This window comes from Typopeltis vanoorti, chromosome 20, assembly GCF_054136105.1.
Source record: "Typopeltis vanoorti isolate ZY-2024b chromosome 20, IOZ_Tvanoo_1.0, whole genome shotgun sequence".
NCBI lineage: Eukaryota > Metazoa > Arthropoda > Arachnida > Uropygi > Thelyphonidae > Typopeltis > Typopeltis vanoorti.
Window position 1 is genome coordinate 41,626,440 of NC_143568.1, and position 15,010 is coordinate 41,641,449.

At 35.7% G+C, this 15,010-nt stretch overlaps 1 protein-coding gene across 2 annotated transcripts in view; it reads left to right on the plus strand.

Annotated features, from left to right (window-relative positions):
- The window catches only part of LOC150095393 (suppressor of tumorigenicity 7 protein homolog), a 458,155-nt gene that overhangs the window by 271,936 nt on the left and 171,209 nt on the right, over positions 1 to 15,010 (plus strand). For both annotated transcript variants that reach the window (XM_090410726.1, XM_090410727.1), the window contains exons 8-9: positions 4,287 to 4,384; positions 9,578 to 9,692. In XM_090410726.1, coding sequence (XP_090266852.1) covers positions 4,287 to 4,384; positions 9,578 to 9,692 — 213 coding nt within the window. The remainder of the gene's footprint in view (positions 1 to 4,286; positions 4,385 to 9,577; positions 9,693 to 15,010) is intronic.

Below are 15,010 nucleotides of genomic sequence, written 5' to 3' on the forward strand. Positions count from 1 at the left end.
TTAAATCCTTTATCCATGTGTAAGCGAAGAAAAAAAATTGCGCATGAAGTAGCTTCATGACTCAGTTACTTGTATGTAGAGGCTAATGACATCACTTCAATTGTTTTACTATCCCATAATGGAAGGGCCACCACCCACCAGACCGTTTTGATCCTTATTCAGGGCACATGTGGAGCCAGACCCACTTAAAAAAAAACAAAAAAAACTTGGAACCTCCATGTGGTGCTTTTCTAATTCTTCTGCAAGTTTGATTTCCTTTCCATTAATACTCTTATATTCATGGTTCCTATCTTCAGTTCTTCTGACATTGGATTTTTTCTGCTTCTTTTAGATGTTAAGTTGGAGCTTTGGAGTGTGTTCCAGTATCTGATTTTCACAGTTTGACCTAATTCCCTGTGATGAAAGCAGAGGAGACTTTGTTTAACTGGGCGACACCTCAGCCAGCATGCCAAAAGAGAATACGGTTTGGTTGGCTAAGTCCCAAATTGCCAGCCCATCCTTGTTGTTTAATACTTAGCTACCTGCTAATGGGGTGCATCATGTGAAGAGCATTAAGGTGGAAGCCCCAATTCCTCAGAGGTGATGTGGAGGTTTCTTCCCAGTTTGGCTTTGACTCTTAAGCGACCACTCATCAGTTCTTTTCCTGGAATAACTAATGTCTAGTTCCTTCATGGAATAAATATTTTATAAATATCACTTTTACTACAACAAAGATATGAGCAAAACCTGATGTCTCAGATGCAGTGGAGGTAATATTTGTAAATTGTTAGTTATTCCAAGACTCATAGGGTATTTCTTGCAAAAAATAAAATAAAGATACAAATAGATAAAAAATTTCTCCTAATCGTACTTTTAGCATTCACATCTCTCTTGTATAGAGATGTGAATGTTAATAGTAAGATTGGGAGAAATTTTTTTATTTATTTGTATTTTGCAAGAAATACCCTATCTAATCCAAAAATATCTGGATACCTGTTCATTCGAACTCACTATAATATGAAAGGGATGAATATAGAGTTGGTCTAACTTTTGCTATTATAACAGCCTTTAATCTTGTGGGAAGCTTTCCACTGGCACATTGATGCAGTAAATGCAGTAGAGCCTTTGTAGTTCAGTCAGTATAGATGAAGTCCTTTGGTCAGAAAGACCTGGGTTTGATTCCCGTCAGTGACACGAAGAACCGTTATCTGGTCTCTTTTGACTAAAGGTGAGTTAGCCAGTCTCCTGCGGAGGTAGGGGGTTTTTCATCTGGAAACTCAGGTTTTTTGACCCCCAGAAAATGGAAACTTGCACATGAACATATGCATCTACAGATATAGGACACACCAGGAGGCATAGGGCTTAACCACCTTATCCTCGATATGGTAGCAGTTAAATGTAGAAAATCCTCGACACTGCAAAGTAAAAGAGGAGGGAAGGAATAAGAAGATGATGCAGTAATTCTGTTCTGTTCTTCTAGAAGAGCATTAGTGAATAGATGAATGACTAGATTCCACACTTGTTGGTCATTCTCACACTCACCCATCCACCTACCTCCTTGGGTGCCTTCACATGCATTCATCTGCCTACACCTTAATTGCTTAAATTTTCCTGAATTTGCACTTCACTATGCTCGATGAATAAAGCTCTCTCTAGACACCTAACACCAAAACCGTTTAGATGCAGTCTGTCAGCATTATAATTATACAAATCCTTCTTTGCGTTGAACTCAGGCAAATAGGTCCACAAACTCTACATCATTCCTTCTTCACAACTTGCATATTGATTCAGTTACTATCAACTTCCTCCTCCTCCTCAATTTGCCTCTATCATAGTGTGGCAGGAAACTTAGTCTTCATTTTTGCTTTGTTAAACAACTCCTTACATCCTTCCTCATAGAATACTTCTCATCTAATCATTAGTGCCAACCAAGACAGTTAGTTCTTTTGCCTTACCTCTTTGCATCTGGATGGCATAACTAATGTCATTAATTTTTGTGCCAGGGGAACACGATTTTATTACACTTTCATTAAGTACTCTACTGATCATAGTCTCTGTACATAATTTTTTCTACCTGCCACACATTCAGTATTAATTTCAGTATTACCATTTTCCATTTTATCGTTGATACTTTCTACTAACATTCATTTTGTTCTTGCCACCTAAACACTGTCAAAACACGATGCATGCTCATTCACCAGTTTCACTCTCCTTTCATAAATCCTTTAATTTTCATGATGAATACATCACACACACACACACACACACACACACACACACACTGCATGGTACAAAATCATGTAAATTCAAAATCGCCCAACAATGATGTCTTTGCCACCATTGTTCTTTCATTCACCAGTTTCACTCTCCTTTCATAAATCCTTGAATTTTCATGATGAATACATCACACACACACACACACACACACACACTACATGGTACAAAATCATGTAAATTCAAAATCGCCCAACAATGATGTCTTTCCCACCATTGTTCTATCATGCATTGGCACCATGCTGACAGTATTGTATTTAAACAAAAAAAATATAATAAAATACATTTACTTACAAACTAAATTACTCAGTGAATCACACACCTTTATAAAAGAAAAACTATGATGATTTAACCTAATATTAACTAAAATATGAAAAAATGACTTATCTTTCTGCAGTGCTAATAACACCACATACATAATGAGCCCTCTCATGCACCTCATTATCATTAGTGCTATGAGTAGACATTAGCACTATATTTGTTTTGATGATTTTTTTATTAATTTTATATATAAAGCATTGTAGAAAGTGGCCTTCATATTTATGAATTTAGGGACACAAAACATGTTTTGAAATGATTATTTTACTTATTATTAATAAAATAACAATTGACGTTTCGACCCCTGTATTGAAGTCATCATCAGAAAAAAACGTGTATATGAAAACAAGCTACATCCTCTTGCACTCTACAAAGGTAAATTAAATCTATGCTGTTAACTGATCTTTTACTTAGCCTGACCTCTAGTGGAAAAAAAAAAAAACGCTAAATCCTGCTAAAGTCCTCTCGTACTAAGATTTTCTTCTGGACTTGTACATTTCAGGTTGCAATACTAAGATTTTCTTCTGGACTTGTACAGTTCAGGTTGCTCTTGAATGTTTAAAAAAAAAAAAAAAAAAAAAAACTTCACGTCTTCTTGTGTAGAGATTTTTCTTTGGCTTGTTTTGGTTGCTATAATGGTTGCAAATGGGTCTTCCACATTCTTGGAAATGGTTAGACCATCATTTTTGTTCAGGTTAGGATAGTGTTTGAGCATTTCACATGCTTCTTTAAATTTCCTCTCAAACCAGGTTTTGGTGCGGTGTAAGGACTTGGTACCTTTCCAATCAATTCTGTGGTATGTCTGGAGTGTGTGGTCTGAAAGACGAGTTTTTTCCCAAAATGGAGGTATTTAACATGTCGTTTGTGTTCGTCTTTCCTAATTGGGATGGTTCGCCCTGTTTCTCCTATGTATGGTAGGTTACATGTGCATTGTGTTTTGTAAATCCCTGGGTGGGCTAGGTGTGGAAGAGGATCTTTGCAAGAACTGAGTAGGTGTCTTAATTTTATCAGGGGTTTGAAGCTGGTTTTGATATTGTGGAAAGTGGCATTTTTAATAATTAAAAATAATTAAATTCCCTGTCCCCTTCTTTCTCCCTCTCACACACACACACACCCATTCTTTGCCAACAAGCATGGTTGAGCTTTATAAATATTGTTTCATTTGAGTGAATTGGTGCCATTAGCATTACACAATTGTTGCTTGCTGTTTGGAATTCATTTCATCTTTAATTTCACAGCCTTAAAATACATTCATAGTGCTATCAGTTGAGCAGAACAGTTTTCAAAAAATTGAATGTAATTATTACTATAGAAATGCACTCATTCTTAATTATTGTGCATGTTAAATTATACACAACACATTTCTCTGTTTAATAAGATAATTTCAGTTGTTTTTTTTTTTTTGTTATAAAAATTTAAAAGAAAGCAGTTATTTTTGCAATTTCTTGTTTTCCTTAGTGCAGTAAAATGAGACAAAAAAACTGATTTCCTTAGTATATTGAGTAAACTTTTTATTTTATTTTTCAGTTTATGCTACTTTGACCTTATAATTAAGGCTTTAAGAGGAGTATTCCTCTTTCCAGTGATATCACACTGGGATTGAATACACATAGGCTTGGCTCTGTAAGTTGATGAGCAGTAATGTAGTTATTATTTAATAAAGTTACTATTTTTGTTACATTAAAACTGAGTTTCATACTTTTTTATTTCTTCAGGACGTGACACTAATGTCCTTGTATATGTCAGAAGAAGACTTGCAATGTGTGCAAGAAAACTAGGCAAATTAAGAGAAGCCGTAAAAATGATGAGAGATGTAAGTATAATTTTAATTATTTGCACTAGTTTCCAATCCCATCACTACTAACCATATGTGGCAAAAGCCTAAAGGTTTGTGGCAAATTTCATTCTAATGTTGCATATGCCCTTTTTTAAATATATATAGTTAGTCCTCAAATTATGACACATGTAACTTGTGACTACTTGTACTTATGATGGTCATTTCATTTATACATTCACCAGATACCATTGTGCTCCTGCAATCCATAGACCAGGGTATTGTTGCTACTACTAAGGGTGAAACCCCACCCCCACCCAGAGACTTTTGGGAGGAATATATTTTGCGTTGTATAGTAGGGAGCAGGATGAAAGCAAAGTGTATGAATGGTGTCTGGAAGAAGTTGCTGAAAATACATGTTCGTTCATTCATTCATTCAGAGGATTCATCAAAGAACAAAAGCTTATAAAGGATTGGTACAGTGAAGTAGAGCAATTAATAGAACCTGTGGAAGAAGAGCTCTCATATGGGAACCTTGCAGAGCTAGAAGTCAGAAAGTTGAAGAAGAGAGAAGAAAGAAGTGGCAACTCAGCCCCAAAAACGTTTATAGTGAAAAAATTGACAAAGGTGCTTCTTGGTTGTTTGAAGTAATGGACCCCAACATGCTCATTCTAGCATATTGGGGGTCCATTATATATTCATTGTATACTCAATATTTATTATAGTACAGTATTGTACACAGCAATTTTTTATAATTTATCCCAACATAATGGATTTTTTATAATGGAGTTGTTTACTGAGAAATTTATGCATAAATGAAAAGGCAAACGGTGCATATGAAGTTGGATGTAATGAACATATTTTTAAAGACGTTTAAACCTTCTGCAAGTTATGCATATGGCAAACTATCCTCTGAATACTTTGTTGCAATTGCTGAATTTGAAGAATTTGTTGTTAATGACCTAGCCTCTCTGATATCCTCACTCAAATCATTCAATTAATAAAGTAGCACATCTGAATAAGTACATTTGCTCCATGTGTTTCCAACTGATTATTTTACTGGCAAGTGCAGAAAATCGTCGTATACTCATTATTTATTACACTAGAGTACTGTACACAGCAATTTTGTTATAATTTCTGAATTGTATTATTTCATTATCAAAAAACAAAATTAGTTAAAAACGCTACAAAAATTTTAGAATACAGCCATAATAATTGTTAATAGAGCTGACTGTGTATATAAATTAAAATTATGCATAAAGATTTTTTTAAAAAAAACCCTTATTAAGAAATTTATTTTTATTTCTAAAATTGTTTATTTTAGAAAAAAAAAATTTTTTTATTTCTAATGTGACCGAAGTTTTGGATATGAAATAACACAATTTTGGTAATTTATATGTTGATATATTCCATTTGATATCAAAAGATCTTCTGTGAAAATATCCAGCTTTTAATTTAGACAGAAAGTGTCAAGAAAAAATAGTCCTGCAAGCTTGTGCCTAGGGCTGTGGTATCTTTTGAATTACAAAGGTGTAATACCAAATAAGTAGAAGATACGATCTCTAAAGAGCCTACATAGTCAGCTTTATTAGTTTACAGTTCCACTGCCAACAAGCACTATTTCACTGTTGGCTCTTCTTAATGCAGGGAGAAGCCAACTTATATAAGCAACTTAGAAGGTATTAAAAGCCACCAGTAAAAAAGCTGAAAATTGGTATTCATTGTACAGCAATAAGAATTAGTTTTGTTTTGGTCAGAACTTATTTTTGTTACTTGCTAGTAATTAAGTTTGTTATAATAGTATTTGCTTTAGTGAGAGTAAATTGTTTACAGTTGTAGAGGCATATTGTGCTTAGTTGATTCAGAGTAACAGAACTAATTTTCATAATCTTTTGCTTAAAATTCTATATTTTCAGTGAATCTTAAATCGGAATAAATCAGCATACATAAAAACTAACTTAAATATTACAAAAACCAATATGCTTGGTCTTCTACACACACATGAGGCTTAACAAATAATGCAAACTCTACTCATTCCCTACAGAAAATGTATTCGCCTGAGACCCCACCCCCCTCACACACACACACACCATTTTTTAAATGATAATATCCCTACTTCCCAATAAATCATTAGGAGTTTCATAAATTGATTAGTGGTTTTGCATCTAGGTTTTGTTATAGTTAAAAATAATTAGTCAAAAATTATTTTTTATTACATAAAAACTATTCTGTTCTTTCCAGTCTGCTGCTACTTGTCACAAGTCAGGTGGGCAGGCATATTTGTTGAGCCTTGTATATGCTATTGTACTTTCGGTGTATGTTGCTTACTTTCCTGCCTGTGCATTTCACCCACATTAAATGTCACATTATCAGGATTATGACATACACTATACCATATTCACTTTATAACACTCTCTGTTTAAAAATGAAACATCCTGATATATATACAGGGTGTTCGGGATAAATTTGACCGTTTCGTAAGGAAAAAGAAAATCTTCTTTGTATCTATTAAATTTAATGAATTGACAAAAAAACATTACAGGCAGAGTTAATTACAATACTATCAACAAGATTTACTCAAAATAACCACCATTAGCATCGATCACAGCTTCAATTCTGCTTCGGAACCTCGAACAAGCTGATGCTACAGTCTCCCTGGGAAGGGCCGCAAAAACTGTTTTAATTTTATCCATTAACTGGGCTTTTGTATTACTGGAAGTGCGATTGGTGTCTTTTTCAACTGCGCCCCATACAAAATAATCCATGGGGTTAAGGTCTGGGGAGTTTGGAGGCCAAACATTTGGACTGGTGAAGTCGTAGAAATTTTCAGACAACCATTTTTGACTTTTCCCAGAGGTGTGGCAAGGGGCCGAATCCTGCTGCCATACATACGGCCTACCATTGGCTACCCTTGTTATCCAGGGCTTGACTACAGTTAGCAACTCCACGAACAAAGCCCGAATTCCAATGCCAGGGTTCTTCAACACCTGTTCCTGCAGATTTGCGAGGAATTCTGCTGTACGAACGCAATCAGATCGTCTGCTAGGGATCTTTCTTCTTGCTACATCCTCGTAGTCACCATTGCAAGTCTCTAGTTCATGCCTGATTGTTTTTACTGTATTCAGGGAGCATTGGGCAGCAGTCGTAACATCCTTATTTTGATGGCGGGCACGAATCATCATGATACAAGTTATTCTCTTCCATGATTCAGGTGGGTTCCAGCTATCCATCCTTTCTGACATCTTGTATATGAATGAAGAAGGGTCCAAACTTTTAAATGAAGAGAAGTGTGTGTTAATACATGTAACTTACGGAAAAATATAATTAATTATAAATATGTCAAATTTATCCCGAACACCCTGTATATATATTCCTGTGATCACATGTGGCTATATAAAGCAAATGCAAGGACTGCGTATTCCTGAATATTACTGACAGTACATGCTGAATACTGTTAGTGGCAGTCACGGAATGTTTGGGGTTTGGTTCTCAAATGAGATCTGTGAAATTAATGGGGTGCTATCTTCTGTGAGGATTGAGTTACTGTGACGATAGTGACTTCCTTTTCTGGTGACATGCACGAACATTAAATAAAGGTCATTGCCAATGAAGCTACTTGAAAGTTTACAGTATTTTTGCATGCTTTTTATTCTCTGTATATGAAAGTGCAGACAGATATAAGGAAGTGCATTTGCTATCTGCATTCTTCCACATCCTGCTGATATTTGTCTGTTGTGAATTCTTCAATAATAGCTGAGACTGCATAATTCAGAAAGGAAAAGCTGTGTTTTCTGAGGCTATTCATAACAGCAAAACTTTTAATGTCATTATGTTGAATTCTCAGGATCAGTGTGGATATGTGTGGCTATAAAGTGTGTTACTAATCATTGTTGATGAAATGCTTTCTTGTGAAAGTGATAAGTGCCATTTTTTAATGTTTAATGTGTGTGCAGTAAAGTAAACATGAGAATTAAGAAGCCAAGTTATTACATGGGCACCTCAGGGGAGTTCAGTGACTCATCATGAGTGGTCCGTACTGTCATTGATAGAGTACCTATCACATAAGCTACCTTAGTTGAAGGAAATGCCAACCAGACTTCTAGGTGGAGGATGACTCATTGCTCAGTGAAACAGCACTGTCCTGCTTATTGGAGGTGTGAAATGGCTATTACCATGTTTTGCCTTCAGAGTGTGGGAGTCAGATTTCTGTTTCTCCCATTCTTCACCAGTAACAATCTTTTCAAGGAAGTTTGAGTCCTTAAGCAGTTTTAATGAGGTCCTTGCAGTGTTCAATTCAATATATTTTTTGGTCAACTTGTGGAGAACAAATCGCGAATTCAATTTACGAAGGCCCAAACTCTCGGTCAAAATGTTGTGCACAGTTGATTTTGGAATCTCCAATTCATCTTGAATCAATCTCATGGACGATTTCGGGTTTTCTTTGATGAAATCATGCACTTTTTGGATATTAACTGTACTCAGTCCAGTTTTTGGACAGCCCAGCTTTTTTGTCATCCTCAAGCGTCTCATGACCACTTTGAAATTGTTTAAACAACTCGTAAACTTGAGTACGAGATAAGCATTCATCACCGTATGCTTTTTGAAGCATTTGATTTCTGAATGATAAGATGAGAGAAGGTTTCAAACTATTATTGGTGAGCCCTTCTCAGATGACATGTTGTGAAGAAGTATTTGCCAAGAAATGAAAAATCAAATTTAACATACTGTACATTTTAAACCAAGCTACATAAATTAATATTAAACTCTTTAGTTTATAAAGATAGTGTTATGAATAATGTTAATCTAAGCAGACACTTACAGAATTGTTAGTGTGACCTCCTGGAACAACTTTGTAAACCAAATGCACCTGGCTTGTATTGATATTATGCACTTTCAGCATAGGTTCCTAACCAGTGGTTTGCAAAACCCCAAAGGTTTTGCAAACCACTGTTTAGGAACCTATGCTGTAAGTGTATAATATCAATATTAAAAGCCTCTATGGCAAAACAACAGAAGTAAGTATCTGTGTGTTAATCTGTTGAATAAGATAAGGACTTCTCCAAGATAAGTTCTGTTGGAGATGCTATGAATGGAATTGAATTTTGAAGTTGTTTCAATATTATTACAAGAATTTTTTTTCATAACACGCACAAAAAATTAGAGAATTTTTAAAATTTTTTAGTGTTTCTCCATTTTGTAGTGTTTTGATATGACATCGTTATTCTTTTATAGCTGATAAAAGAATTTCCTATGATGAATGTATTTAACATTCATGAAAATCTTATAGAAGCTCTGTTGGAGATACAGGCATATGCTGATGTACAAGCAGTGTTAGCAAAATATGATGGTATAGATATATATTTTTCTAAATTATTCTGTCTTTTGAACTTCATATAATATATAATTTATGTATTATATATTATATTATATGAAATTAATTTGTTTCACTCAATCTCATATGCATTATTTTGTTCTTAATTGTATCTAATTTAATGTGCTTCTTACAAGGTATCAGAGGGTGGAAGGGTATGTAGGAATTATTGAATAACAGCCTGGTTTGCTGAATAATTAATGTACCCACTCTCCAACAGGCTGCAGGTTTCATACCTGCCACAAGATTGGTTGTTGGTGATTGTATTTAGGTAGGAGATTGATGTAATAGCCTGTTATGAGACCAGTCAACGGAGGCTTGGAAAAAGTTACATTTGGTCTCTAGACTGTGGCTTCTTGATTATATAAAAATAGACGTATTTAAAAAATTAATTTAATTAAAAAAATAATACTGAGGAGTTGACAGCTTTTCGTGTGTGGTAATCTATATTATATTATTTTTTTTTAATGGTAAACTACATTAAAAAAAATCTACAAACTTCTTAAAGTAACTTAAGCATTAAGGCTGTGGATAAGACATTCTATATAGTTTATGAACTTTTGGAATGCTATTGTGATGGACTTCATTAATAATAATTGTTGAAGCCTCTTTTTAAGATTTTATGGCCATATCTGGATTACTGTGTGCTAGTCTTGGTCACCTTACTTGAGTATGAGGAAGTGGTGGAGAGGATCCTGTGACGCGTGGTCGGTGGAATTCTCCCCTTGAGGATATAGGATTTGTGGGTTGATTAGTGGGGGGGGGTGAGCTTTTTGAGCTCGGAGGATGATGAAGAGGAAACTGAAAATCAGATACACTAAGAAATGAGCAGCTTCTGAGCTTCCTTAAGAAAGTTCAAGGCTCATCACAAAAACCGCTGACAACATATAACTACATTGTTGACATTAGTGGTCTAATTACCCAGCTGGAAGAACTAAGAAATCTTCTGGTTGGGGGGGGGGACCATCAACCTTAGAAAAAAAATATATTACATGATAAATGGGCTTCAGTCCCAGTGGGAGTGTAATTAATTAATTATCCTTAAAGCAAAGGAGGGTCACCATGCAAAACAAAATAAATCAGGATATAATGCGTGCCTCAAACTTCCTCTCATTAAATGTTAGAGGATGTGCCACACCACTGCAAAACAAACTCATCCTGCAGCATGTCTGCAGCATCCTTGCTCATTGGCCAGAAATAGTTATGATGTAGGAAACTAACTTCCATTCCATGTGCAAAGTTTCAGACCAGCACTGGAAGAATTGGCCATATATCGTGTACCACTGTCCATGGTGACCCTACAACTGCATGGATTAGGAGCAGGTGCGAATGCTGGTCTTGAAATTCACACTTGCTCTTGCTATCATTCAGGGAGTGAGAGGTGTGATTGAAGTCTGATTATCGGAATAATGAATTACTGACCATTTAAAACTATATACTGTATTTAGAAATTTATGTACATTTAATTATATAAATACAACATTTATTTTACAAATGATATTCTATCTTTTTCAATTTAGTTACTTGAATACAAATCCTACCCTACGGTTCTTCTTTATGAACTGGTCAATAACATTGTCATAAAAAGTTGGTTGTAACTTAATTTTCCCAAGCAACATGCACATTTGTAAAGGCTGGCTGAAGCTCACTGGCTAGAGCTACTTTGACTGCATATGGCCTTGTGTTTAAGATGACTTGAAGGGAGCGGAAATGGCTATGCGCGTGCATGAAATCAGTGCTGCAGTGAGGACTTGGAAGCTCCTACAACCGAGCAAGCCAAGGTAGCTTTGACTAGACGAGCAAGCATTGGCCTCCGATACACAGCGCAAAGCTCAATTATTGCAGCGCAAGCTTAAAATGTCTTCTGTCTACAAAAATAAAAGCCTAAATGGAATGCTTATAAATGCATGCATTTATTAGCAAATAAATATTACTTCTTTCTCAATTAATGAGCTTGCGCAGCAAGCATGGAGAATTCTCTCCTGATTAGGAGTCATTTGAATCCACCAAAAACAAAAGCACCCTAAAATTATGAATCATCAATACTTTTCCTGAGTGTGCAGTATATTCACTAATTAGAACTTAGACTGGGAAGAAAATACACATTAATGTATACATAACATAATTAACAGCTTGCAATGCAAGTACTAGAATTCATTTAAAATCACCTCAGCAAAATTAATTAGGAACACCTCATACTGGCAGGGGATTTCAGCTGCACTCTGGATCCTGCAATGGATAGACAGACATCAGTGCCAGGAACATCGACTCTCACTAGCTGAGTTTTTAATATTTCAGGATATGAAAATGTATACTAGAATATTAATTATGAAGAACTTTAATACCTTCCTATATTTCGGCAATGAGGGATCACAAAAAAAACTATGTGCACACAGGCACTAACACCTAGCAAATGAGGCTGAATAAAAGCAAGAGAAGTCAGGCCTAGATTTAGCCCACTAAGAAACAGTGTTCCTTAGTGGGCTAAATTGGATAATCTTGGCCATTGAACTTATGATCTTAAAATGTATGCTTTCCAAATTTAGAGCAGTCTCATGCACCCAAATTTTTTGAGATTTGGAAAGTTTTTCACAGCTGAGGCAGATTTGATGAATAGTCTTTCATACTTGTATTTGCTGCGATGTAATAGAGTGATATTCTTCCAACATATCTTGTGGCAGGTGTCCAAAGCATGGTCAGCAAGTCCTGAGTGGCTGTGGGTGGAACTGGATGTAGTCCTTGTGTTACCATGCTTTGGACATCCACCATTATTCATTGAATCTACCTCAGCTCTGAAAACCTTTCCAAATCTCAACAAATTTGGGTACATGAGATTACCCCAAATATGTAAAGCATATATTTTACGGTTGTCAACCCAACACCCAAGATAACCCAATGTAGGCTACTAGGGAGCACTGTTTAGGACTCTAGGCCCGACTTCTATTGCTTTTATTCAGCCTTATTTGCTCAGTGTTGGTGCCTGTGTGCTCATATCATTGTTTTTTGAAATCCCTGATGATGTCGGCAATGTAACATTGCTGAAATATAGGAAGATATTAATGAAAGATTTTTATGATTAATATTCTAGTATAAATTGTCATTTCCTGAAAAATTAAAAGATGTATAAGTTTATCTACAAATCTCACTAACTCAGCTTATTCAGATGTCCACAGCAACATGAAAAAAAAAAATGTACCAAAGGTGGACCTGCCAGCACCATTTACCAGGCATTACTCAGTAAATACTATGCAACCATGCACATAATACCCTTCATAAGGCACATCACACATCTTCCATATCATGCATCAGACTAGGATTCCACCCTTCTAAGTATTTGCATTCCTCTGGACACACTAGACACAAAGGAGGAGCATAGTGGATCTTTAATAACAGCTTACTGCAGGACACAGAGTATTCAAATGCTCCAGCTACTATCATCGTACAGATGCCTACTTTCCAACCAATTTCTGTTGAGCTAAAAATCAAGTTATTTACTCATAAGTATAGCCACCAGAGGAATCTGAATAGACATATAGTCCTATATAATCTTCGAAAATTATTTCGAAAAATTGCTAAATGAAACAAGCAGTGATGACAGCACAGTGGTAAAAAACACTGACCACACATGCAGTCAGGAATACATATCCATACTTGAAGTAGAAAAAGCCATCAAAAACCTGAAATGCAGAAAGGCAGCAGGAGTAGATGATATTCTACCCGAAATGCTCAAATATGGAGTATAAAAGTCTTACAGTAGTTGCACTGCATACTTCAGAAGGCCTGGACAGAGGGACGAATTCCAGATGATTGGAGTACATATCCATACTTGAAGTAGAAAAAGCCATCAAAAGCCTGAAATGTGGTAAGGCAGCAGAAGTAGATGATATTCTACCAGAAATGCTCAAGTATGGAATATAAAAGTCTTACAGTGGCTGCACTGCATACTTCAGAAAGCCTGGACAGAGGGATGAATTCCAGATGATTGGATTATACCCATGTATAAAAAGGGAAAAAGAACTGAAAGTGTGAATTACTGAGGTATTTCTCTACTGAGTGTTCCTGGTAAGATTTATGCAAGTATACTTGAGAAACGGTTGAGAGGATTGTGGAAGAGAAGTTTGAAGAACAAGCTGGATTCGGGCTAACTAGAGGTTGTCAGGATCATATTTTCACTTTACCACAGATAGTTGAGAAATCATGGGAATATAACAAAGATCTGTATTTAAGTTTTGTAGATCTAGAAAAGACATATGACAAGGTGCCAAGAGAGAAGCTATTCAAAACGCTACAGTAATATGGTGTCAGTGGGGCATTATATCAAACAATACTTAGTCTTTATTTGAGTTGTAAGTCAGCAGTTAGAATTGAAGGAAGTACAGATGATGGTTTAATGTTAATGGTGTCAGACAAGGATGTACATTATCTCCTCTGTTATTCATTATCTATATGGATCACATTATGAAAGAAAGTGGTATTAAACCTGATATCAAAATTGGAAATGTTAATCTCAGCTCTTTGCTTTATGCAGGTGATATTATACTAATAAATAATTGCCGGTGTGGTTGGCCGAGTGGTTAGCATATCCGCTCTTCAGCCAAAAAGGCTGCGGGTTCCAACCCGCCGTGAACATGGATGTTTGTGATTGTCTGTGAAAAATACTAGTAGTGATGGTGGTGGTGGGCAGTAGATGACGTTGGTGGATTGAGTGGTGGAGACAGAGAGCGGTAGAGTAGGTAACCTCCCTTGATGAGTCTTTGGACTCCCTAGAGGTGTCAGTAGTAATAATAATAAATAAATCCACTACAAGTCTGCAAGATTCCCTGACTGAAGTGAATACCTGTTGTAATAGATATGGTATGAAGGTCAGCATTAAAAAGACAAAGACAATGAAAATAGGCAGAAGCATTGAAAATATCAACTGCATTGTGAATGGAGAACCTATAGAACAAGTAAAACATTTTAGCTACTTAGGCAAGATTTTTACTGAAGATGGTAAATTAAATATAGAAATAGACAATAGAATCAACAAAGCTGGCATGGTAGGAAGTCAACTGAATAAATTTATATGGAATAAGAGAGAAATTAGTCAAAACACTAAATTAGCTGTATACAAGACAGTATTCAAGCCAGTTTTAACTTATGGATCTGAGAGCTGGGTCAGAAGTAAAACACTTGGACAAAGACTGCAGACCACAGATATGAGAGTCCTGAGAAAAATTAGGTGCATGAAAAGATGGCATCAATTGCAGTATTACATTAAAAATGGGGGTATTAGGAAAGAGCTTGACATTGTC